This window comes from Bactrocera latifrons, unplaced genomic scaffold, assembly GCF_001853355.1.
Source record: "Bactrocera latifrons isolate USDA-ARS-PBARC rearing strain unplaced genomic scaffold, ASM185335v1 scaffold_574, whole genome shotgun sequence".
Lineage (NCBI taxonomy): Eukaryota > Metazoa > Arthropoda > Insecta > Diptera > Tephritidae > Bactrocera > Bactrocera latifrons.
This window is the reverse complement of record NW_017537239.1, coordinates 37,319-64,182: the sequence shown is the minus strand read 5'-3', so window position 1 is coordinate 64,182 and position 26,864 is coordinate 37,319. Positions and strand designations below refer to the sequence as shown.

The window sequence follows — 26,864 nt, the reverse complement described above, 5'->3', positions numbered from 1 at the left end:
TTCAGGTATTGAGGCAGCAGCACAACTACATAACTGTGTCCCTAAGAACGTGTGTATTTTAATATAATATTTGACAGATGGCGCTTGCAGTCTGTCGTGCTCAATGTGTTCAGCACTTGACTCTTTGTCAAAACGCAAGTTTCGGCCATTGGTTGACCGTGACATCGGAGATGCGAAAGAAGCGTGCGACACTTGTTATTATCATTCTATTGGTACAAATATGGAAATGATAACGAAATAATGTGAATATGCATATTTCATGAAGGTCATCAATTTTCTTCTTCACTTTTTAATAGTCGAAATAAATATAATTTATTTTATATTAATTTATTTAAAATAAAAATTATTTTATAGGTAATTAAATGGTCTTGACCATGAAATAATTTATTTGGACAAGGATTAATATAAACACATAAATGGCATGGTTTGAATTTGGTTAGCATTTTCATTAATGTTTAAAATGAAAAAAGTTGTTGGAGTGACATAACTACAATTGTTGGACATATGTATGTATGCTACCGCGGAGTTTTTTTGTAGACATTACGATGTTCTTCAGTATTGTTGTACATTATTTTGTTCTATCGCTAATAGTTTCGGCAGCGCATTCGACTAAAGACATTTTAAGACTCATTTTTCTACACTTTCGGTTACATTGTTCAAATTTTACCAAGGATCCCTAATTTTCTTCAAAATCTAATGTAGCCTATGTCAAATTGAAAGAATGTAGCATTCTATTGGTGAAAGAACTTTTTAAATTGACCCAGTACTTTTTGAGCCTATTCATTACAAACATACAAAAATAGGTACAAATCTTTCCTCACAGCCGCATCATACTCTTACCTGAATATATGTAGGTTATATTTCATTTCCTAGTCAACTTTATACCGTCTGTTAGTACTACATGTATGTATGTATGATATGTAAGTATATATTACATAAATTCAAAAAACTTGTTTTCTTAATCATAATATTGTTTCGAGCTGAATATGAACGGAACTTGTATAATAATTTCCGTGCAGTTTGAATTTTTCCTTCCGAAGTTAAAAGAATTTCGATTAGAGAATTTTTCGATTAGAGTGGTGACATTCAGAAGTAAAACTTAGTGATATGGGTAAGTACCATGTATGTAAACCGTCACACAACACTAATATCATGAGTACAAATATATACATATGTACTTAGCCTTCCCATAAATTCTGTTAGAAAGGTAACAACACTTGCAGCGATTCGCAGTCCAAAGTGCCGTTATTTTTTATTACAATTTGTTTATAGTGTCTATTCATACATAGTATAATCAGTTTAGTGTTTGCTCACCGGTATTACCAACGAGGTGGGGAGCTAATGAAGACCGTCATATGGTGAGTGCATAATATAAAGATTTTCGAACTTCCGGCTGACGACAAATATATGAGTTTTCTTAATTAAATTATGTGAACATGTTTTTGTCATAACGGTGTATCTCTGTGCATATTCATATCAGAATTTTCAAACATCCAGTTGACTTTACTCCTTTTATATTGTTGATGTGAGGTACCTTAAGAAAACTCAGCTTCTGTTAGTAATATGTAGTACTGGGAAAAATATATAAGACCAAGGTCTAGATTTTATATCCCCTATATTGTAAATTTCTGTCTTTTGACGGAAGTTTTGAACATCTACAGAATATTTTAAATATAGAATTTTCGGCTAACTGTACAGATAAATCGCATATGTCGCTGAATTTTAAATAATTATCGTCGAATAATGAGTGTTGAATTCTTTCGCAACATGTTGCTACAGAGAATAACAGTTTTGTTCACCTAAGAGTTGTTTGTATCACCTAAAATTAATCGAGATAGACACATATATAAAAACTTTGAGGATGATCCGGATTCTATCGTCCGTCAATCTGTAACTTGAGTAAAAAATTGAGATATCGTAATGAGTATTGGTCGAATCGGGAAGACGAATTCGTAGATGAACGTAATCTGACCAATACCTCGCTTACAAAATGATTGAACGAAAATTTATTAAGTTTCATAACTAAGCTCAAAATTAAGGCACATTACAGTTATGTAATTTGGACTCTTTAAAGTTTAATGTATGTACATATCTCCCAGACCACTTAAGATAGAAAACTAAATTTGTTAGGCCAAATGCTTTAAGCATCCTTAACGACACCCCAAACTACCCATATAAGGGTTCCGATAAAGATCAATAAATAAATACGCTAGAGATATTAAATTTTATGCCCGAGACTACGCTTACATTGTACAAGGTGCGTTCCAAAGTAAACAGGACTTTTTGAATCTTTCGCCCCTGGTGACGCCATCTATATGGTTCAATTTCATGACATTGCATTGATTGGAAGTGAAGTTATTGCGTTTTAAGTGGCAGTATGTTTGTGTCACCGGTACGAAAATGAGCTTCGAACAAAGAGCCAATATAATTTTTTTTTTTTAATTGGTAAAACTTTTAGGCGAGGACATAAATGATGATCAACATGTGAGCCAATCAAAATCCGTCGAAACTGTGAGTGAACTCTTAAAAAATCAACTGAAATCATCGTTGAAATTCCTGGAAATGGAATTGAACATCTTCAAAGCATCGATTTATCGCATTTTGATCGAACATTTGGGTTTACAAAATGTGTGTGCATGGTTTGTTCCGCACAAATTGACTGACCACCAAAAATTGCTCAGAATCCAACATTCGAAGGACACCTTGTGACCGATTATTTTATCAAAAATCACATTTCAACCATTAACCACTCGCCGTATTCACCTGATATGGCACCGTGCGCCTTCTTCCTTCTCGGAAAAATGCATTTAACAATGAAAGGAAAAGCTGATTCACGCTCAACACGTTATGTTTTTAAGTATAATCCTGACATTCATTGGTCAGTAAGACAAGTTTATGGTTTAACAAAACAAAGAAGACTTCAAGCTTTTTTACCTCAGTTTTCTTCATTAGCATTGCACTTAAAGGTCTCTTATACGTAGGTTACGCTGATATTCAAGGTAAATTGTTTTAATTACCGTTCCAAATTGCTTTAGATACCGTATTTTTATACACAACTTTAAAACATAGATGAATTTTATTAAATTAATTTCATTTGATGTTTGTAAAATATCGGAGCTTCCAACAAGAACTAACTAGCGAAAGCACTGACAACATTTATTTTCTAAAACTTTTGCAAAGGAAGGCATTATTAGTTTAGGATAAACAATTTAATAGTACTTACAGTGGTCGCTATATATATTTTTTTTTGTTCAGATTTACAATCATTGAAAGTTGGAAAAAAATTTGGTTTTCATGTATTTCGTGCTGTTTCATCTTTTTATTATTTTTAATATAAATCAAACATTTTGTTCTGATCCGTTGGACATGTTTAAGGAGATGGGGCGTTTAACACAAACTTGCTTAGATCTGACGTGTACAAATTTAAGTAGGTTTTAAAGCACTTGTGAGTAACTAGAATATTTTATAAGATAACTTAAATTTATTTTCAGACGATTTGAAAATTGCAAATGAACCGGAAAGCCACCTCAGAAAAGATGTGAATTGTTTGCGAATGTGTTTGTTCCTGCATGCTAAAGAGGTAAGCATAAGACATTTAAATAATATTTTAGAAATTTTTACTACCATAATTTGAACTTACAGTCATCAAACCCGGATCTGAAAGCAAATTTTGTGTTCTACAAACGTAACGAGAAGGCAATACAAAGAAACGAATGCATCGGATTTTGAATTCCAAAAATTACTAAAAGAACATACACCCTGCGAAATAAGTATAAAGGCACTACAAAAAGATTTCTTAGAAAAGGAACTTTCTAATATTTTGTGATTTTATTTATAAATTATATTCATGTATTTTAGAACGATTTAAAAACAAATGAACAAAAATTAAATTTTTACCCCTTTGAGCTTCAAGGAGGAAAAATTTAAAAAAAAAAAAAACCAAACCTAGTGCGAAATAATTATAAAGGCACAAGAGTATTTTAGTTTCTTAGGTAAATATTTATTAATTTAATAAGAAGTATGTCCTTCGTTATTGTTCAGAACTTCTTCCAAACGCTTTATCATTGAGTTAATGAGAGAATGAATGTACGATGGCTCAATGCTCCTCCATTCTTGTTGAATTTTTACTTTGAGCTCTTTAATGTTCTTAAATTGACGTCCATGACTGAAATCCTTACTCGCTAGCAGTGACAAGAGATTCGCAATTGAGTTGAATTCCACGGGATAATAGGAATTCTTTTGTCTTCCTTGAACGATAGATTGCTGCGTTGTCCTGCTGAAAAATATATTCTGAATCAGATATATCTTCTCCAAACGAAATTAAGACATCATCTAGAAGCTGGATATAATAATCGGAGTCCATCTTGGTGCTAATGAAGCAGATAGGTATGGTTACTCAGTAACTTATTCCCGCCCAAAGAATTAGGGAACCACCTCCAAAGTTTCGGCGTTGACGTTTTTGCTTGGAAGTGCTTTTCTTGCGCCAATACTTAATTGCACCATCCGCGCAGCCAAATTAAATTTCTTCTTATCCGAAAATATTACAGTTTTCCATTCTTCATCCCAACAAATATATTTTTCAGCAAACCGTAATCTAGCCATTTTATTCCGAGGTAGCAGTGCTGGTTTGGAAAAATTTTTTTCGTAGGAGAGAGTTAAGTATTTTTTTTTTAAATTTGTTGTACGCGTCGCACACCTACTCCTAAGTCAATTTCTCCAACTATCTCTTTTGCGCTTTCCTTCACTGCAAGCCTGGAAATCTGATAAAACTTAGTTGACATATATCATACAGATGGCTGTAATCGGGTCACTGCCATGCCCACAAAACGCCATTAATCGATATCCTATAAATTGTCATAACTAATCCGCAAATTAAGATACTATTAACTGTTTTTTAATAAAACGAGTTGTATTCGAGAGGGGAACTTTGCTTCGAAATTTTTAAAAGTGGACGTGGCTCCGCTCTATAATAACTAAATGTACTTATTAACCTGGGTGACTGGTACAACACGACATGCTGCCAAGCGTGGCAGACCCCGGAGTAACTGTTCTGCAGAGAATATTGCTGCTGTTGCCGGTTGCCATGACATATCGAAGCGCCGTCGACATCGACCAGAAGACGTGCCACGCAAATGGGTATCAGTAGACGGTGTTTACAGCGAATTTTGGTAAAAGATTTGAAGATGTTTCCGTACAAAGTCCAGACGATGCATCAACTGTTAGCTGCTGACCGCCAATCGCGTCTATCATACGCTCAGCCCACCTTAATCACCAACAAAAGGAAGATGATTTTTCAGCAAAAATAATCATGAGTGATGAGGCCCATTTCCATCTTAGCGGGTATGTAAATAAGCTAAATTCACACTTCTGGGGCACTGAAAATTCGCGTGTAACCCACGAAGAGCCATTACACCCGCTCAAAGGCACTGTATGGTGTGCTGTTTGAGCTGGAGGAGTCATCGGACCTTTTTTTCTTCGAAGACGTTGCGGGCTAAACGGTTACTGTAAATGGTGAGCGCTACAGAGCAAAGATCAACGAGTTATTTTTGCTCCAACTTGATGAATTGGGATTGGAAAACATGTGGTTCCAACAGGACGGTGCAACGGCACACAGCCAAATAAAAATAATCCACAAGCAGAATCAAAGGTTTTAATTTTTTTTTTTTAATTACAGCCAAAAAATTGCATAAAGAACAAACCATTTAAGCTATATCATCCAAATTTATACGGAACAAATCGTTTCATTAAATAAAAATGGAAACGGAAAGATAACATCACCCACTGCTTATTCAAGGGTTTTATTAAAAACTAAAAGTTCGATACATCAACAAGTAAGGATAATTTATAAATATTTAACTCACACAATGACCGACATATTCGGCATAAGGATTGTTAGAAAAAATGGTTGGTTTATTTATTTTATCGGTTTTGGTCATCACGGAAGAAGTACGACCCAATGACGTCGCCGGCCCATAAACCGCTACAAACAGTAATTTTTTCGGGATGGATTACCATTAACTAATGGAGCAGGTATTTTGCTTATTAACGAAGATGAACCTCATCGTTGAAGATGACTATTCGATGAAAATCCGGACCATTTTCAAGTTGTTGCTCAGCACAATTCAGGAACATACGACGATTCTGGTAGTCAAGTGGCTTCAGTTCTTGACGACAATAAATTGGACGTAACGTACGTTGTAAATTTTATTAATTTCAACTCGTTGTTGGATTGTATATCTTCCCATGGTGAAATAGTAAACCTTATTGAAAAGAAATGCCAAAAGAGCGGGGAAAAATACGTCGTTTGCTGTCCCTTTTGAAAAGCCCGTTATGTGTGATATTTTATTGAAGTTAAAGAGATAAACGTTTCAAAAATAATGCGGTTTAGCACTGCGTATGAATGATATTGTACCAGACGCTTAATAGCCCTCATATACAGATTTCCGATCTTCTGGTTGATTCTTTCCATCTATGTCTATCAGTTGATTTTAATTCGCTGTAATGAAATTCAGTCTGCATATACGCGCCCTAGTCCTTCAGTTTCGAAGATATCGATCTGAAACTTTAAACATGTTTTTTTCTCCCCAAGAAGTTGTTGTTTGGTGAGATTTCCCCCACGAAATTTGACAAGGGTTATTTACTAAAACAAATAATAAATATATTATATACATAACTATAACATATACATATGCACATATACATACGTACGGTAATGATTTTTACCATATTCTCAAACAATTTTTTAAAAACGTATTTTTGTTTGCACTAAACTTTTAAACTAATTTATTACACAGTGAAAATAAAATAAAAAAAATGCACAAAAATTGATTGTCAGTGCAATACAAAATGCCAACAAGTTTTGAAATTTTTATGAACGTCCGAAAATTGTGATTGATTTGAAATCGAAATAAAAATTTTGTGAGCCCGTGTAACTGCAATACAAACTGAGAAATCAGAATCAAGATTTGTGAAGTGTATTATAGCTTCAATGCTATCGAAGTTACCGATTTTTTCTTGTCTTGAAAATATATTTAATTATAGGAAAATAACTTATTTCATCATTCTAAAAATCATTTGTTTTGACAGGTAGTGCAATTTTCACCATGAGTGACAGGAAAATAGTAAATATTATATAAAGCTGTAGATGTACTTTTGAATTTGTCACTGTGGTCTTCCTATCCTAAAGAGAAAAACATATAAGACTTTCTTCATAATTTTAAAACTCTTAATTTATTTTTCAAAATCTATGTCTATGACTAATGTCTTCACTTGACTCGAAACGGGTGTCTCGCAGCGGTTGTTTGAGTTTGCTGAATAGTGTGAAGTCACACGGAGCTAAATTAGGAAAATACGATATTGGTTGAAAAGTTGACGAAAAACTCACGAAAAATCAATGCAATAAGCGACGGTGTATTATCTCGAAGCAAATACAAAGAGTTTTTGCGAATACATAGCTTCACGCATACGACGCATAAAACCAAAAGGTATACCTTGTTGACAGTTTGGCCGATCAGAAAGAAATCGGAGTGCAAAAACCGCGATAATCAAAGAAAACTTTCAATACTACCGGAATTTTTGACCTGCTTTGACGTGGTTTTTCGGCTTCGGCTTGCCTTTGCCACGATATTCGGCCAGTCGAGATCGTCTGTTTCTGGTCCGAAAGTAAAGAAAGGAAAGCATTGTCTTACAGATGTTAACGCGACGCTGTTTTTCGAAAAAATTGAGTGATTTCGAAACCAATAACGCTTTCGCTTTTTTTTTTTTAGTTTTTACAGATCCTTCTGATATTTCCACGATGGCAGTAAGATATCTGGTTGTTTTTCGTCGGTTTTCAAGCACCCAATTCTTTATTTTATTGACGTGTTGATCTACAACTGAACTTGATGGCAGTCCTGGTCGTGATTCGTCGTCAGCATTTTCTCGACCCTCTTTGAATAATTTGTACCAATCAAAAACTCTTACTCGAGACGAACAATTATCACCAAAGGTTTCTTCCAACATTCTAAACCTTTCAGCACTAGAAATTTGGATCCGCATGAAAAAAATGTAATGGAACTTCTTTGTTACATTATTTCACTCGTCGTAAAAATCGCCGAATGCATTTTATGTACTTCAGAAAGACAAGCGTAAACTAAAAACTAATGATTATTTTGAAGTGACATTTGGCACAGATAATCATACCAACCAAGAAAAAAAATTTCGACAAATGGGGTTTCGCGTAATATTTAAATTAAAAAGTCTTACTATTTTCTGCCCACAGTAGTGTAGCATACAATTGAATTACAAAACTTACAATTACAATTTTATAATTGAAAAATATAGTTTTCTTATATTAACACATTTTTTTATATTAACACATTTTGCTGCCCACGTCACGCTAGGGTCTGTTAATTTGTTTTTATGTGTTAGCCGAGCTAATCAAATATCAAATATCTTTCGATACACCACAGTTGATGAAGAATGACCGTGGCAGATTCACTACATTAACGGGAACTACGCATTCATTCATATTGCTACAATATATAGTGTATAATTGAATTTATAAGTAAGCAACTGCAGTATAAACATTTACTACATACATATGTACATGCGTGGCATACGTCAACTAATTTTAAAACAACGTGAGCACATACATATGTACATTTGGATACGTATACGTATGCAAGGGGTTTTGCATTTTCACACTCCCTCTATTTGCATTGATCAATCATAATAAAAGTCGCGGTATCGTTAAATTCTTTCATCACAATTCTAGTTTATTAGCAATATGTACTGAATATTTCACATCTGTGCCTTTACTTAGGGCCGCACTGCACGAGTGTATTAAAACCGCTTCAAAATAAGCGTATCAAAGACACACTCGTTTTATTTGTTTTCGAAGTGCACATAAATTTCAAGTATCAAATGATAATTTTAAGCACAGTTTTCGAGATTTCACTATTGTCCGACTATAAAAAGGCTGAGTACTTATTTTAATACACACGATGCAACGTGGACACTTGATTTTCGAACATCAACTCGTGAGAAACAGGCTCGGCGCCTCAGCACTTTCAGTATGCTGGGCACGGATTTGTTCTTATACATAGTTACTCATGCAAACAAAAGTTTAGTACTCACATATATATATATATATATATGTATAACATATTTGTGTACATAAAAACGCAAACGTTTAAATATTGAAATACCCTGCAAGGGTACATATAACACTAAGTAGATATGTATGTAAGACATTGGCGCAAATATTCACAAAATCTTATACAGTGCTGTCAATGCTCGGATTTGTATGTAAATAATTTTTAAATACTTTTCCTATGTAAACGTTCTATAAATCGTTTAAGGAAATCCGACAAATAGTTTTCGAGTTATTCGGTAATTAGCAAAGGGTTCTCATACGATCTGGAACTAGAATGTAAAACTTTAAATGCGGGTTTCAAAAAATCGAATGTTTTTATTGTCTTATCTACAACACTTCTAGAACATTGTCGTAAATTTCGTCCAAGTTCTAAATTAAGGTTTTAACTAAAACAATCCCATAACCCCTTAAAACTATGTTTTGTGAACTGTTGACCACTCTAGCGCTAACACCGTTTTGGTAGATTTCAATGAAATTTATACTGCTTTTTGAAAACATGCCTAATAGAAAGAGTTTTATTTTTATTTTTATTATTTGTAAATAATTAACTGTTTTTTTGCCAAAATATAAAAAAGTTGCCTTAGCCCGCCATTTTGTTAGGGCACTGGATTATTTACTAATAAAACTAATTTTTTTTTGTTCGATTGATTTTAGATGAATATCCAAGGATTAATGATGGTCGCCATAAGAAGCTTGGATTGGAACTGGATCAAACTGGCTCAAAGAGTTATTGCTTTTAAAATTATTGTTTTTTTTTAAATTTCAGTCAAGTCAAGTGGAAATCTTATTTAATAATGCTCTGTTTTTACTTTTAGAAAATAAAATGATTTACGGCAAATAAATATTTGAAATTGCCATTTTTATGCCTCTAACTACCCACTGATTAGATATACATATGTATATAGTAAAGGCTGACTACTGATAGTTTTCCTGCCGGGTACAATAAAACTTTTTTTCTACAAATACTACAACTAGATACTAAATATTCTCGTAAATACCTATTTCATTTAGCTTTGGTCTTATTGGCGTTTGTGAATTGTATACGTTACGAAATTTTTATTTCAGCTTTGCTTTCGAGCGATGGTATTTTTTCTGCTTCTGCTTGTGGATAAATGCTTGCTTCTGTTGCTGCCAATTTGCAGTTCAGATGCGGCAAACTGTCTACAATTGCTGATTTAACTAAACTAGATTTTCAGATGACTAGGAAATTTGTATTATTTTTCTAATAAGTGTTTGGATAGATGAAGATTATAGTATACATAAGAAATGTACTCGTATTATAAGAAGTAGGAAACATTTTGGACATTTCCTCTTGGAAATAAAGAATTTGGTTATAGTAACTTTGTGTAGTATATTAAATGAGCAGTACATATTAGTTCTTTGCTTCTAGTTTGTTTTTATATGTGAGGTTAATGGACTAATACTATTGCTATAAGAGTTACTATATAATCAGTTTGTAAAAAAATAGTGGATTTGACGCACTACTTATGTGATGATTTCGTATTTGTACTTCAACGATCCAATGTGAAGATTTTTTAACTTTACGACCATAGATTATATATTTTGTTTTGTATACATACTGAATCATAAAAGTTTACGAAACCTTTCCCAGATTTCTTTTCTACTCTTTCTCTATTTTAATACTCTTAAAATATGTTGCAAATCTTATATCTTTGTTCACTTGTCCGTCTCCTCAAGCAAGCAATTACATCTTCGCAAAATGAGATTTTTTGATTTACATGGATTTTCTGGCACTGCAGTGTGGTTGATTACTTTGCGAACTCGAACCATTGTCGAAACAACATCACAGCAATATTAAGAGTAGTTTCAAAATGCTTAAAGATTGGGTGTGGCCCTGCTGAATATATTTATTGTGGACATTACCTATTCATACTGCGGAGTGAAAATTGGTCATATCGAGAAATAGAATTTTTTAGAGGGTAAAGGGGGCCACCCACCTAATGTTACTTTCAATATAATGATATTTTCAATGTTATTAACTTTTCTGCCTTTACTATCGATTTCTAGTAGACATCAACAAACACATTGTTCTAACACATGCTATATGGCAAAACATTGAAGTGAGTCTAAATGTACCTAATCTGCTTGTACCGAATATGAGCATATCTATTCTTCCGGTTGGCTTTCCTATCGCATATATTAAAATAAGAGTTATCAATAAAAAACAATTCGCTTATTTTTAAATGAAAGTGCTACATGTACATAAATCGCCCAGTAGAAAATATCTTGCGTGCTCTCTTGTTGAATAGATTTTTTCAAAAATCTGGTGGATAAACAGAGCAGCCAAATGTTCAATGCGCTTTTGGCCGCTCCTGATATTATCTAGTCCTAATTGTTCTGATCTTCTAAAATTGACGGTTGAATTCAGAAACGTAAATAAATGCATTTATAGATCACTCAAATTATTTGTATGTTTCTACTACATCTACAGGTAGTTATCACTTTCAGTTAGCATATTTTTTACGTGTTGAGAAGATTTGGGCAATCTGAGAATATTCCAAATCGATATTGGTAAGATTCCCTTTCTACAGTGTGGTTTGATACCAAAAATAGCTGAAATTAATTTCCATATTCACCCAGTCCTCATTTATTCAATATAATTTGTTGTTGGCTTTATACCTTGCATACGAGTTTGTGAATCGTATGGATTGAGGAGAGAGAGACTTATCACTCTAACATTAATCGAAAATGCTATGCTTAACATAATATATTTTGATATCAAAAACTTGTTAACTAATAAAACTATTATTTTTTTTTCGTCAGATGATTTTAGATGAATATCCAAGGATTAGAGATTTTAACCGCAAGGTTATTCACTTGATTAGGCATCGCTTATACATATTTTGTGACTTTAAACTTGGGTCTACTTTCCTGTATTGGTCATATGGACTGAAATTTTTTCTCTGTATTTTAATTGAAATACCTAGGGCGAACAGATCATTTTTCAAAAATTTCAATTTATTCTTAATTTAATTCACACAATCTAAAATTGAAATGTCTACAAATAAAACGTGTAAAAACAAAGGTAAATGAAACGGATTCGGCCACCGTTTGGAATTTGCAAGTATAAAATATTCAACGATTTAAAAAATTAAATATTCTTTTCCTAACTCACAAGTAATTCATAAAACATAATGCAATCTTTTTAACTAAAACAAGATAAAAAGTCACCTTCGGCTGCATGGAAGCTATAATATCCTACTTGGATGCATTTTTGTAGCGTTAACTCTGAAAAAGTTACCGGAAACCGCTTTTCATTCAACAGAAAAAAATTTGCCGGTCATCATTTCCTTTATTTGGTTTTGGGTTCAGAGTATAGCTAGTGATATCTACTTTTTTATTTTGCGCCGTGCTATGAAAAATAATTTCTGTCAATTTGATTGACTAAAATCTAAGGAATTGCTACGCACAAACTAATCACATAATTATTGACTTCGTGTTTTATTAATATATAATATCACATATGAAGGGTATAACTATTCCTTCATACAATTATCGAGCCTATTTGGCAAGTAAACCATGTGTCCATCAATGCATTTGTAAATATTATATTTTGAGTGCTTCGCACAGAAAATTTTTTATTTTTGGATTACGAACGAAAACATTTTTTGTATAGTACTTAATGTCATTATCTGTCCTACAGCTATGCTAAATATACATTATTTTTTTTATTTTGACACACATCAATATGTGACCCGGTTATTGATTTCTTCTGTTTTTCTCTGCGACTAAAATTAATAAATCACCGATTTCAAACATAAATACGTATACATATACATATACTTTGAGATACATTTTTTTAGTATTTTTAGTGTTCAACAAAAACATTTTGTTAAGAAATCGTTCCAAATTTCTATGTACGTAATTTATGTGTATTTGTTATGCGAGTAAAAATTGTTTAAGTCCAAAGCGTTAAATGACTCAAGAACAGTAAGGAAAGCCTACACTTCATAAGGATGACACCGGAATTACTTTGAATTATTTTCTCGCTGTATTTTGAGACAAACACAATCATACTTGCCCGAAATCATATCAAAAATTAATTTCAAAATGTACATACATATGTATTAATTCACAAGTTTCAACTTGTTTCTAAAAAAATTTATCCAAGTCATATTTACAATTCTGGCCAATCTAAGCTTGAGTTTGGGACAAAGTTATATACATAAAAATGCTAAAAATCGTAGACCAAAATATATCAATAAATATGGGTCCAATCTGTGAGATAGTCAGGGAAAGTGAAAGTGAGAGAACATCTTTGTCTGGTAATAATATGTCGTGATAACAAAAATAGATAAAATCCGATTGAAAAAAAACTTAGTATAAGTACATTTACTATCAGTCATAAAAGTACACTCAATTTTCTATTATACTATCTAACTATAGTTTAGTGCCGAAAATTTGTGAAATCGGTCTACGAATTACTCAAGTTCCTAAATACCTCATATAATGACTTTCGTTTTTCTAGCAGACCTTATGTCGAATATGTCGGTTAGTGTCTGAGTTATATTCATTAAATTGCTAGATTACAGATCGCGCTTATATTTGGCATAGTAATTAAGGGCCGTCCCACCAACTTAGCAATTTTTTTGTTTGTTTTTTTTTTTTTTTGAAATATCATGTACCTTGGGAATTTATTTACAATTTTCGTGTGCTTTTAAAAAAATATTATTTTCGCTTGGTACTCTGAAAAATAGCGTCTTAAAAACCTCTAAACAAGTCTCTCCAAATATTAAAGTTTTCTATTCTTTTTTCTTATTATCAAATAGAAGAATTCAAAGTTCGCTTCCAACTGCGTGAAAAAATAGGTTTCATAGATTTGGCAATAAAATGAGAATTAAATTGACAAATAAATTTCCCACAAAACTATTAGTTTTCCGTTTTATAATGATTTTTTTCCATTTCAATAAGTTATACACTTATAAGAAATAAAAATCGGCTTAAAATAATCAAACTTCAACAGTTAATATCTTTTGACCATAAATCGTAACGGACCTTTTTCTATAACCTAAGACAAAATCTATTAAACGAAATATTTTAAAGTACTTTTTTAAAGTAGTTGGAAACGAGATTTGAATTTTTTATCTGATGATATGATATAATTAGAGTTTAAAAAACTAAAATAAGCTTGTTTACGTAGTCGTCTTGTTATATGCGAAGTAAACGTAGTTTTTGTGCAATTTCGACCATGACTGCGTAACCTCACTTTTCAAATTTGGTTGCAATTGGTCGGGTAGTTACCTATTGTTAAATTTTTACACCTTCTCCTGTAAGGCTCTTCCTCGCAATCGTGGTTGTGGTTTTATGATTGCTTCACATTCATCAAGTGAGTTATATCACTTTCTATATTTTTCAGCATGACCGTTATGTGGGGAGTAGGTTGGGTTACTATCTGATTTTATCCATTTTTTCAGCGTATGAAGAGATGCTAAGGAGACTTCTTTAGAGCAATTTTGGTTGATTCCGATCGTTCGGTTTGTATGGCAGCTATATGCTAGTGAGCCGATCTGAACTATTTCTTCCGATATTACATTATTTCTATGAACAATAACTCATACCAAATTTCGTGAAGATATCAAATGAGGAACTTTCCCATACAAGCCTTGATTCCGATCGTTCGGTTTGTGTAGCAGCTGTATGCTATAGTTAACCGATCTGAACAATTTCTTCGGATATGAAATTTTTGCTTTAGAAAATAACCTGTACCAAATTTCGTGAAGATACATTGGCAAATGTGAAAGTTTTCCATATATGAACTTGATTCCGATCTTCAGTTTGTACGTCATAGTGGTCCGATATCGGCAAATGAGCAGCTTCTTGAAGAGAAAATGGGGTTTGCAAAATTTCAAAACGATATCTTAAAAACTGAGAGACAAACAGACGGACAGACAGACGAACATGGCTAAATCGACCCAGCTCAACATACTGATCATTTATGTATATACTTTATAGAGTCTCCGACGCTTCCTTCAGGGCGTTACAAACTTCGTGACAAACTTAATATACCCTGTTCAGGGTATAAAAATGAAAGCTTCAAAAATTGCACATATTGGCTATTTCTGAACGATTACTTTTTGCATTGGACAAAATCTGATTATACTAGTAATCACGAACGGTACAGAGGCATGGACAAAAATATCATCTGATGATTCGGCCTTAGGAGTATTCGAGAGAGAGGTTTTGAGGAAGATTTATGGTCCTCTGAGCATTGGCAACGGCGAGTACCGCACTCGATGAAACGGTGAGCTGTATGAGATTACATTGACATAGTTCAGCGAACCAAGAGACAGCCGCTGCGCCAGCTACGTCATGTTTTCCGAAAGAGAAAACTCCAATTTTGAAGGTTTTCGATTCAGTACCCGCCAATGGAAGTAGTGGAAGAGGAAGTCCTCTGCTCCGTTGGAGAGATCAGGTGGAGAAGGACCTGCACTTGGCGTATCGAATTAGCGACAAATTGCGAAAAGATGAAACGACTATTCATATCTGTATTAGCAGGATTTCCAATTCTCTTGATAATAATATCACAAAAAGATTTCAAATTTGAGTTATTTAAACTAATTTTTATATATGTAAATATCTCTTTCATGTACTAAAATATACTAATGAACCTGAGTGAGTCTATGACTTGTACTAAAGGTTAAAAAGATACCAAATTTAATTGTATTCCCTTCACGGTTTCATAGATTAATGCGATTTGTGTTAATTATCAATATTCTCTTCTTTACTTGTTCTATTAGATATAAAATAAATATTTCTTTTAAAATATATTTCCTTGTTTTAGTCATACATTAGTGGCTTCTGTTGACTAGATACATTAATATATTGTTTTGTGTAATTGACTTGGAAGACATAGAACGTCCTCCGGATACATTCATAAGCAAAGACATTGGATGATATGGGAATCCTGAAGGTTAAAAACTATTTCGTAAAATTTGTCTCACCCATCTTATAGCCTAGACTTTTCACCTTTTGACTATAATTTATCCCGGTCGAAACAGAACGCCCTCATTGAAGAACAGGATATCAAAAATTGGCTTGATTCATTCTTCGGCTCCAAGTCAAAGCAGTTCTTTTAGGATGAAATCCACAAATTGTCAGGAAGATGCGAAAATGATCCATGGTCAATAGAGCAATACTTTAAATACCTACCCTACCCTTAACTATTGTATAGGGTTTTCTTAAATAAAGGTTCAAATTAACCAAAAAAAACCAAAAAAAAAAAGGAATATAGTTATATACCCAACGACTTTATGCTCAAGGGGATCCTGTATAAAATACTACTGCTATTTACAAACTCGGAAGCAGTGCAGGAAACAGAAAATAAAGATACAAAAATTAAGAAAGCTGACATAATGGAATTAAAGTTGAGAAAGTAAAAGTAAATGAATCTCACCTGTTAAGCCATCCTTCTGCTGTCCATCGAATTTTCTGGTGATGCGTATACTTTTATTTACTATTTATTTTGCTGGGAACAAATATTCGCGTGGGCGTATGATGACACCCAAATGTGTTTCGTACGCACACACGTACTTATGTATGCATTTAGTTACTAGGCGGAGTTGTACCTCAACCGTAACTATCGCTAGTATATTCGTTGTCGTGGAGTTAACGTTTTGTTTATGCGCTCTCTCAACTTTGGCATGCATGAATTATTCAGTATTTGCATTTTTGTAAACTCATTGAATTATTCCTGCAACTACAACGATAACTGTAGTGTTTTTATTCAAATGTGGCGCCCGCTGTTATCACCAAATTCACAAGCATATGTCAGTTTATAATGTGCGCTTTGTATTGTCATGTACGTGAATTAATGTATTCATACATACATACATACATATTTATGCACGTATGTACATATAAATATCTTTAGAGTTGTGGAAAAGTGGATCAGCATTTCACTCGTAATTGCTCAGAGCTCGTTTCGGCACATGCACTTATGCATAACCAGATACACGTGCATATCTACTATACAGTGAGCCACAAAAGTCTTCATTAAAAATATTATTTTTACGTTTTAATATTTTAAAGAGAATTTTGCGATACTGTTCAAATTTAGTGCAACACGTGTGGTTGCTAATTTCATGCTTTACTCATATTTATAGTTAACAGTGCTTGAAAGCTTTTTGACCGAGACTTTTTTGCTTCGTGCATTCAGTTCACATTTCCCCATTGAGGTGACCAGTTTAATAGCGGGATTCTGTAACCAGTCTCTAGTCTCTATTTGAGACATTTTGAGGTCAAGTCTCAATTTGTGACTAGTTACAATTCACTAAACAGTCTCTAGCGTTAGTCTCGAAAATATTGCCTCGAATTTAAGACCTGATAGTTAGCAGGTCACAAAACTAAACTCTTGTCTGCCACTTTGAATATACTGAATAGAGATCATTCAAAGATATGAATCGCTTGTCGTTTTTTATATTTTGTAAGCAACTCAAACACGAAAAGGTTAAAAATTAATCAATTTTTCATAAATTTCGTAAATATCAACATATGTATACTTTTATTTTTATTTATAATTACGCTTTTAGACTATGTTATTGAAAATTTTATATTTGTTATCGACATATTTATTTTCATTCAAGTGCAAAAGCATCTCTGAATAATGAAATGTAATAGATTTTGTGACTGAAACTTACAGAATATCAAAATCGTCTCAAGTCTCAAAAATTGTCTCTAACTTAAAATCTCAGTTTTAGTGACTTGAGACTGTACAGAATTGTACGGTAAGTTGTTGTTTTTTTGAAATGTTTTTTGCTGAGTCAGATTAAATAATTTATAACACACATATCTAGTTTTAAATGAATAATTAATAGAACTTTCGATTGGGCGAAGTGACGAAAATTGTTTGTTTGCCGAAAAATATTGAGCGCATATTTAGAAAAAACTCAGTTTTTAATTTCATTTCCTTGAAACGCTTAATATTGTCGGAAGCCGTAGAAAATGCGTTAGAAATGAATAAATGTACTTATATCAATGTCTGCAACGAAACGAAACTATCCCCTCTAGAAGAAGACTTAAAGAAACCAGAACGAAAGCAAAAACTAAAATTAAGTAACCATTGCTGACAGTTGTGCACATACATATCTGCATGCTTAAGCGTTGCTATACAACATCTTAATGATCCACTGAGACCAATAAAGAGTAAATCGTTTGGGATCTGATGGGAGAGTGTGGTTTTGGTGCGACAAAAATGTTCACGCAAAGTTGAACAAACGTGAAAAGTTGGTAGTGGCCCTTTTATGCTACATACTTGTATATTATGGGTTGTATTTTTTATATTAAATTCTAACGGTTCTTATCAACCGAATCTAGAAAAATCAAGCGACTCGCTTCAAGCCAGATTATGATCCTAAACATAAGACAAAATGAACACTGAAATGGCTCGAGGGTAAGAAAATCGCATAAATAGATTGCCCAACATAGTAGGTTTTAGGGTGGTTTAATTGAAAGTATGCCTCAGACGACAAATCTTATTATTAAAGCTAAGGACGGGCATATATTGTGTTTATCAAAGTATTTTTTAGCTCGGTTAGCTAAAATATATGAATTATTTTATGTCTCTGCTAATACTATTTCGTAATTTCCTGTTAAAAGTGAAATAAATACAAACAAAAAGTAAAATCTACGTTTATATGAATAATTTTGTGGATCACTGTACGTGTGTTTCTGATGTCTATTTCGATGTCAGCACGCCTCAACAGTCATCGATCGAAACCGCTGTTGTGGCCACATTCTCCGCCCGCTCTACTCCATCCGATTCGAGTTTTTGCTCGGCAATGTCAGGGTAAACGATAATTAATGCGTCAATGCAAATGGAAATAAGGAACAAATTCAGTCACGCACATCCAAACTCAATTTCGACTCGAAGATTCATGTGGATATTTGCTCTGTATGTGGACAAGCATATGTGCGTGAGGATTGGATAAAATTCAGCAGTATCCAATAACTACGCATCAACAGACCGAATGGGATTCACATCCGAATATACCTAATCTTACATTATATACATGTGTACGTACGTAATTGCACTTCCAAACTTTCCAACACATACATATATGGTACACATCTAAATAAATCGAATCAAATTAAGATCTGTTCGCAACATGAGTGTTAAGGTGACAGTATGCAGAATAGAATGATAGATAACTATAGTTCCAATAAAATAAATTTTCCACTCTCACAATATTTTGCTACAGAGTATAACAATTGTGCTCAGCTAGCGGCTATTTGTAACACCTAAGGCTAATCAAGATAGATATATATGTTGAAATCCGAGTGACTGTCTTTCCGTCCGTGCAGCCTGTAAGATACCTTAATGAAGCCGTGAACACGTTTTCTTTGAAAACAGAAGGTCTTTGAACAGAAGGTCATTACCGAAGATGGAGATATAAAGTGCTACAACCGCGCCACACATTAAGATGAGATATTATTTGGTATAGTGAATTACAGTAGTGAGGTCAACTCTGGATTGAACTTCTTTAAAAATTGGGCGTTGCCGTGTTGCCTAGATATATTTTATATCTTACAAAGCACTACTGTTACGTCAACCAAATTTTGTCAAGACAAACATTTTCAACGCTTCCTCTTACAGTGCGAAAATAAGTGAAATCGGATAATACCTCTGCCCACTTCTTATATATTGGTTCTGTTGAAAAGTACTAAAAGTGCAATAACTCGCAAAATTAATAAAGGGTATATCACGACACAAAAATTACCGAATTCGCACCATTACTTTTCTAGGCCCATATACCGAATATGAGGACCCCAGTGTCTATCTCTGAACTTTTACCAAAAGTATTGGTAAATTTTTTAGTATTAAAATTTGGAGAGAATCTTTTTATGATAACAGCATGCACTTGTATCAAAGAATGAGTAAGAACAAGCCAATACTTCCTTTAGCCTCTATTTACCTTATGGACTTTTTATCTTATATGTTGTTCAATATGTGACGTATCTTGGTAGAACTCAATGAGCATCTTTATCTGTAAAAATAGGTAAAATCGGGTCAATTCCCGTAATGCCAAATATTAATGCCATCAATTCAGAATGCGCCTGGAGAGGGCCGATATAGCGATTTCCGTCTGAAACTTATTGATTTTATGACCTAAAAACACGTGCGCTAATAAGATACCAATATAATTCAATAATATACATACATATATTGAAACAGACTTTAATATAAACTACTGTAATAGCCGAAAATATTTCACCACTTTTGATCTTTGCAAGTTCTGTTATTTTAAACAAATCAGACTAAAGTTGGCGAAGAAAACTATATTCAAATTTGGTGGGAATATATATAATTCACGCAATTTTGAAGATATAAGAACAATGAAAATATAAAAACATAACTAGTATTCTTAGTATGTATTAACTCTGAAACTGAATAGTTGCAGTTCTTCTTTTTGTTGATTTTTAATTATGTATATCTTTTTAAACAATTGAATTGTAGTGGAGAAATGCGTAATTTATACGCAATCTTTTCTTGCAAATCTGCATGCTATTTATTATAACAAATTTCTATAATTAAGCAACAGCCAGCTAAATCAGGAGAATACGGTGGTTATGGCATGATGCTGGGTGAAAATTTGGCGGAAAACTCACGAAGAATAAATTCAGGATGCGACGGTGCATTATCGTGCCCATAATTCAGACTTCTTTTTGACATCCTTTGACGTGGAGTTTTCATCTTCGGCTCAGTTTTGCCAAGATAATCGGTCGATTGATCTTCTGACTAACTTTTCAAAACATCCTGATAATCGGAAAGCGTTAACGCGACGCTGTTTTCCGAAAAAATTTAGTGATTTCGGAATCAATCGTAAGTTTTTTTATGCTCAAATAATCTTTCGAAATGGCTTTACTGGTTCTTTCGATAGTCAAACGATACCAATTAGATCTCTTACACATATTCGTTGATTGCTTAGCACTAATTCCTTTATTTTATTGACATATTGGTCATCGGTTAATGCTGATGGCCATCCTGCTTGCGACAAACAATTATCACTGAAAACCTTTTAAAACATTCTGAATGTTTCGACACCAGAAATTTTTCGAACACAAATGGAGTTTCTTTGTTGAATAATTTCACTCATCGTAAAAATCACCAAGTCTACGCTATATACATACAAACGTATACCAACCTAAAAAAGAAAATATTTTGACGAATTTTTGCGAGAAATTCATGGTTATAGAGTTGAGTACTTGAATTTCCATTATACCTCGGAATTTTGCATTTTTTCTTTTGTTTTTCATCACATTAGTGCCCAACATTTTATTTAGACGTTTTATCGCATCGAATATCGCAATCAAATATTTTATACTCCAGCAACTTTCAAGGGTCAAAGAGCCGGGAACAGTTTTTTCGTTCGGCCGTACGGAACGGAACTGTTATATAGGAAAATAGGCGAGGTTATCACCCGATTTCATCAATTTTTAAAGTGTCGCAGTTTCTACTGTGATCCGCTGTGTCAAATTACAGTTGTATATCTTAATTTAGTGCTCAGTTATGTCACTTTTTAGATTTTCGTTCAATGACGTTTTTTGGGCATGGCAGTGGTGCAATTACGCCCATATAGGAACTCATTCTCCTTCTTTGCCAAGGAACACGTATAGTTTCATCAAAATATCTCAATTTTTACTAAATTTATGGCTTGCACGGGTGGACAAACGTCCAGGCGGATGTAGTGACAGACGAACAGTCACTCGGAATTCAACTCGTTTCGTCAACCTGTCCATTAATACATAACTCTATATCTAACTTCATATTTAAGAGACACAAACAACCATTAGATGAACAAAACTGTTATACTATACTTATGCAGCATATGCAAACGAATTTCATCGAAAAATAAAATTCCATAAATAAAATATTAAATTGCGAACAATATAGAAGGACATTTTTCTTGCGTTAAAAGCAATCAACAAAGAGAGGCCAATACCATTTTTCCCTTTCCAACGCTTTGCCTTATATTATTGTTGAAAAGCCAGAACAAAGCTTGTTATGAAAAGCAAAGCGGTCCCAAAAAAGCTGTGCTTGTTGCTAAGCACAGACAAATTGTAGCCAAAAACAGATGCAGTTTCTTTAGTCTCTCTTCCTCTTTCTCTGGACAATTTGTGTAACATATTTGGTTGCCATAATTTCTTTACTGTTTGATATTAGCGTTTTAGTTAATAAGCTATTATGTTTCTAACTACTTAAGAATATTAATATTGTCATATCTGGCCGCAGGGCGATAAATTCTAAAATTAGAAATAAATTAAATTCAAGTTGAATAAAGTGCGTTAAGTGCTAAAAAAACTAGATATGAGAAAAGTTTGATAGGAAAATCGTTTAGTAGCCTTTCTGAAAAGTGCTTTAAAATTGATTAAAACTATAATTTTTGCAACTTGTGACAAAAATGTGAAATACATAATTTTAGCTTACGTATTTCAATATTTGTTAGCGCAAATATTTGTTTGCAGTAAGCCTAATTGTTAAAATGAAAGTGTGTCCTAATTTCAATTGCCGCAGCATATTGCTACTGCACTTCACAGAAGGTCAAAAGTACCCAACAACAACAACTATGAAAATGTGCCAGTTTCTAGCCACACGTCCAGCAATTTGTCCGTCAATGCCAAAAACGAATTTAAAATTGATTTATGTACAGCGTAGGCTGCGGGAAATATACCATTGAATGTGCTTAGCAAAGCTACTAATAATTGAAAAAATACTTAGGGCAACTAATACAGACGAAAGTACTCTCAGAAGAACTACAGAAATAAATTTTGTTAACAATCAATTCGAAAAATTCGCGGCAGTATCAAAAACCAAAGTAACAAAGAATTTAACTGCCAGCACATTGAGCAAAATTGTTAATGTTCTTGTGATTTGTTGGGATTTTATATAATTTCATTTCGGGAGATTTATGGCAATCATAACTCTCTTGGAATCGTAGGATTTATTTGCGCAAAACCTTTTTCATTTGACGAGATATCTTCACGAAATTCGGTATGGAATATTGTCTAAGACAATGGCGCAATCTTCTAGAAATTCTTCAGAACGGAATACTACCATACAAAGAAATCACTGCTATACACGTTACACGAAGTTACTGTAAGGAAACTTTTGTATTTATATAGGATATTATAGCTTCGGTGCAATCGATGTCAACGTTTTTTTTCTGGTTTTTATTAGTTTTTGGTTAGTTTAATAGAATTAATGTTTTGCAAATTATTTGCATGATTTGGGATTTAATGAAAATGCAAAAAAATATAATATATTCACATTGTGTGGTACAAGAAACTCTAAAATTTTCATGAGCTCTTTTTGGGATGGTCAAATAGAGTCCTTATAAACCGTCAGTCCCTCCGGACCAAATTCATGATATACCTAACCACAAATATTGAAAACAAAACCATGAGTCACACCTTGATTTTTTAGCGGGCGTGGCGTGGGTTTGTTTTGTTTTCCTCCCTTCCGATGATTGTAGTCTTATTTATCAGTTGAAGAGGTCGAAGGTCATCCAGAACGACTTCAACCCGTAGGCTTGTGTGTTTTAAAACTGAATCACCGAAAGCCTTTTCAGACATTCGCAACGATTTCGCGCACGAAATTTTATTAGAAATACAAAATTGGATACAAAATTTTTGTTCGATATTTTTATCCATTGTAAGAATCGCGTAAGAATATATTAACTGAGAAAAATATGTTAAATACAAGGTCCAGTTATGAGGTAAACGAATAAACAAGACATCACATGCTGGTTGGTCGGGGAAATATCTACTATTGCGATGTATTAATCTGTCGAAAATGTGTTTGTAATTAGCGATGCGAGAGATATTGCAATAAATATTAAAGGATGATTTTTTTTGCTCTCTTTATGAATTTATCTAAGCTTTTCTGACATTAAATGGTTGGATATTATTTTGGATTGGCCATTTATATATCCATTGACCATTATATATCCATCAATACCGAACAACAGACGATTGTTAGTTTCGATCTGTTTGACGAACGAAAAGTTTTTGTCATCATCTCATATTGAATCACCAAAACATTTGAATTTTGCTAGTTTTGCAATAAACTAATGAAATGTTATCATCCAAGTATAAGCTTTTGGTAGAATGTGCCTTATTTTTTTATACATCCTTACACCATTCGACCAACTCCTTACACATTTATTATCACAAAGTTTCTGCCAAGTTCCTGTTTGTCTACTGTAATCTCACCGATTACAATAAAATTGTGTTAACTTAATGTTTACAAATTTGAAACGAAAAACCAAACTTTCTCATTTTCAATTTATAATAACTTCGAATTGTACCATATATTACATCTTTGGCTTGACGAATCTGGAAAATTATTTTGTAATTATTCAGACGAATGGAATACAAACAGTTTCTGCTGGAGATTTGAAGATAATTAAATATTTTTTATTTTAAAAGATTTTCAGTTCAACTATGCAGCTACACCGTAGCCGTGGTAATACCCTTCACAGGACAGTTTGTATAAGAGCTATATGCTATAGTAGTCCGATTTCTATCGATCAGTTTGTATGGCAGCTATACTATGCTATAGTAATCCGACATTTTTTTTTTGGCTTAGGTAATAATCCGTGTTGAATTTCATGCAGATATATGATGGTTAAGTGTATATATTAACTACATTCTATAATTAACCAATATCGGCAGTTCTGACAAATAAGCAGCTGCTTGAGGAGAAAAGAAGAGTGCAATATTCGAAATCGATTTATATAACTGTTTATAATGATTTGGGGAAATTGTGATCGAACTCAGTTGATAACTATTAGTAATATAGTTCTAGTCAATAATCACAGCACATTTAAGAAATGATTTCCATTTTAAAATCAAAAAATAAAACGTTACGATTGGCAAATGGATTCTGAAATTATAATATGGAAAATAGTAATCATCTAAGTAAAATAAAATTATTAGAAACTCAGATAAGTCCACTTTTTTACGGATGGAATATTAAAATTTTCGATATATTATTTTATAAGTCGATCCATTATGAATTTCTTATTTTGTCAATTCAATTGAAATATGTTATAATTTCTTATGATAGGATGCCAAAGTATTATTAATTAATGTGTTAATTATGTATGTGCACTTAAATGGCTCTAAGGTTAATAATATATATAATAACAAACATATGTATATATATAACCGTGATAATAAACATCTACACAGCGCTGTAAACAATACGGCGATTTGTCTTGATAAATTTACGTTGTTTTCTAATGGTAGTGTCAACAAACCATAACCACTCCCAGTACACACTCGCACTAAATTATTCGTGCCCAAACATCGCCGACGGCCATATTGCGGTAGAAACAAGGCAACTTTGCAGAAGTGCTTGAGGTGGGCACTTTTCTCAACAAACATAAATAAAAAATCAAAACATTTTGATTTTGACACAGTTAATCGATTTTTTCAGATTTTTTGCTTTTAAATCGTGTAAATTAATCAAATTTATGAGCAACATTAAAGGACAATGCACAAAGAAAACTTTATCAATAAAGCACTTGAAGGGCGTTTAATGCCATACAATCGTACTACAATCACTTTTGCGACAACAATCAAATTCGTTTACGCCTTTACTATTCACTGACACTTCGTGGGGCAACTAACCAACCATCGTGCACTTTCACACAAACTCGCTGACTTTAGTTCTTTAAAGAGTAAGATGCAGCCAACTCCTTCCGTACTGAGCACTTATTTGCACACTCAAGGTTTTCACGTTCACTGCACTTCGCCGCCAGTTACTGATAACGTGTCATCTTAATTTGTCCGACCTGACAACACACACACACACACAACTATGATTTAAGGAGTAATTTTCCGTAGGGCAATTTACAAGTAAAGCCGGTCTGCCAGCGTCAACGCTAAAGGGACTACTAATGGCGATGCTGTCTGTCATCTTGCCTGATGTCTTTCTTCTATCTCCTTGGGTCGCTCTTTCACTCAGCAAGGTAGAAAAGTAGCAGGTGCAGCAGAGCATGCGCGCTCTTTATTTGATTGTAGGTAAAGCAGTTCTACAGAATTAAATTCCATGCTCTCCTAACTCTTAAAGGTTGTTATATTTCTGAACTAATGTTGTATCTAAATATCAACCGTTTGTAAAGTGTGAACTAATTTCTATTTTAATTTACTAAATCATACATTTTTTCTCTTTGGTTTGGTACATCACTCATAATTGCTCTCTTCTGGTGTTTTTCTTCTCGTCTATCTGTTGATTCTTGATACGAAGTCGTACCTGGCCGACTCTGCGTATAAGCAATGGGGAGTGACTGTTAGTGCCAATTTGTCATCAACTGTTCCAAAATTAACATACATATTTATGTATATACAAAACATACATATGTATGTACAAAAGTATTCATTTACTTCTGATGTGAGAGATATGTGTTAATATTTTTTAATTTGCATGCCACACACCATCGACAATGCTTTTTGATAACTGTACAATGGAAAAGCTATTGTGTTTATTAAACTCACACAAATGAATCCTTACAATAGCGATATGAATTGTGAGCGTAATGGGCTTTTCAGGAAGAATATATTTCTTTTTGTATTTGTGTATAAAAGGCATGCTCAAGGGTAAATGCTTGACAGTGAAGCACTACCTTTGCAACATCCGAACATTTGATCGAAAATTGCGGAAAGTATTGCAGCCGAATTAGAACGTGATTGATTTTAATTGGTCAGT

General features: G+C 33.3%; 2 protein-coding genes across 2 annotated transcripts in view; one reads left to right on the top strand and one right to left on the bottom strand.

Annotated features, from left to right (window-relative positions):
• Positions 1-26,039, bottom strand: part of LOC108974653 (probable G-protein coupled receptor No18) — a 30,087-nt gene extending 4,048 nt beyond the window's left edge. Inside the window, exons 1-2 of the mRNA XM_018942629.1 lie at positions 26,013-26,039; positions 16,551-16,853 (exon numbers count right to left, since the gene is read on the bottom strand). The gene's annotated coding sequence lies outside the window, so the exon portion shown is untranslated. The remainder of the gene's footprint in view (positions 1-16,550; positions 16,854-26,012) is intronic.
• LOC108974654 lies at positions 3,113-3,835 on the top strand. The gene is made up of 3 exons (XM_018942630.1): positions 3,113-3,427; positions 3,492-3,580; positions 3,643-3,835. Exons 1-3 carry the CDS (start codon positions 3,295-3,297, stop codon positions 3,727-3,729), a joined length of 309 nt encoding a protein of 102 aa, XP_018798175.1. The 5' UTR covers positions 3,113-3,294; the 3' UTR covers positions 3,730-3,835.
• Positions 26,040-26,864: the final 825 nt, after the last annotated feature.

Excerpts from the sequence above, each read along its gene's own strand:
- LOC108974654 (XM_018942630.1), top strand. The coding sequence starts at position 3,295 with ATGTATTTCGTGCTGTTTCATCTTTTTATTATTTTTAATATAAATCAA. Across the intron at positions 3,428-3,491 it reads TCTGACGTGTACAAATTTAA|ACGATTTGAAAATTGCAAAT; the intron begins GTAGGTTTTAAA and ends ATTTATTTTCAG. Across the intron at positions 3,581-3,642 it reads TGTTCCTGCATGCTAAAGAG|TCATCAAACCCGGATCTGAA; the intron begins GTAAGCATAAGA and ends TTGAACTTACAG.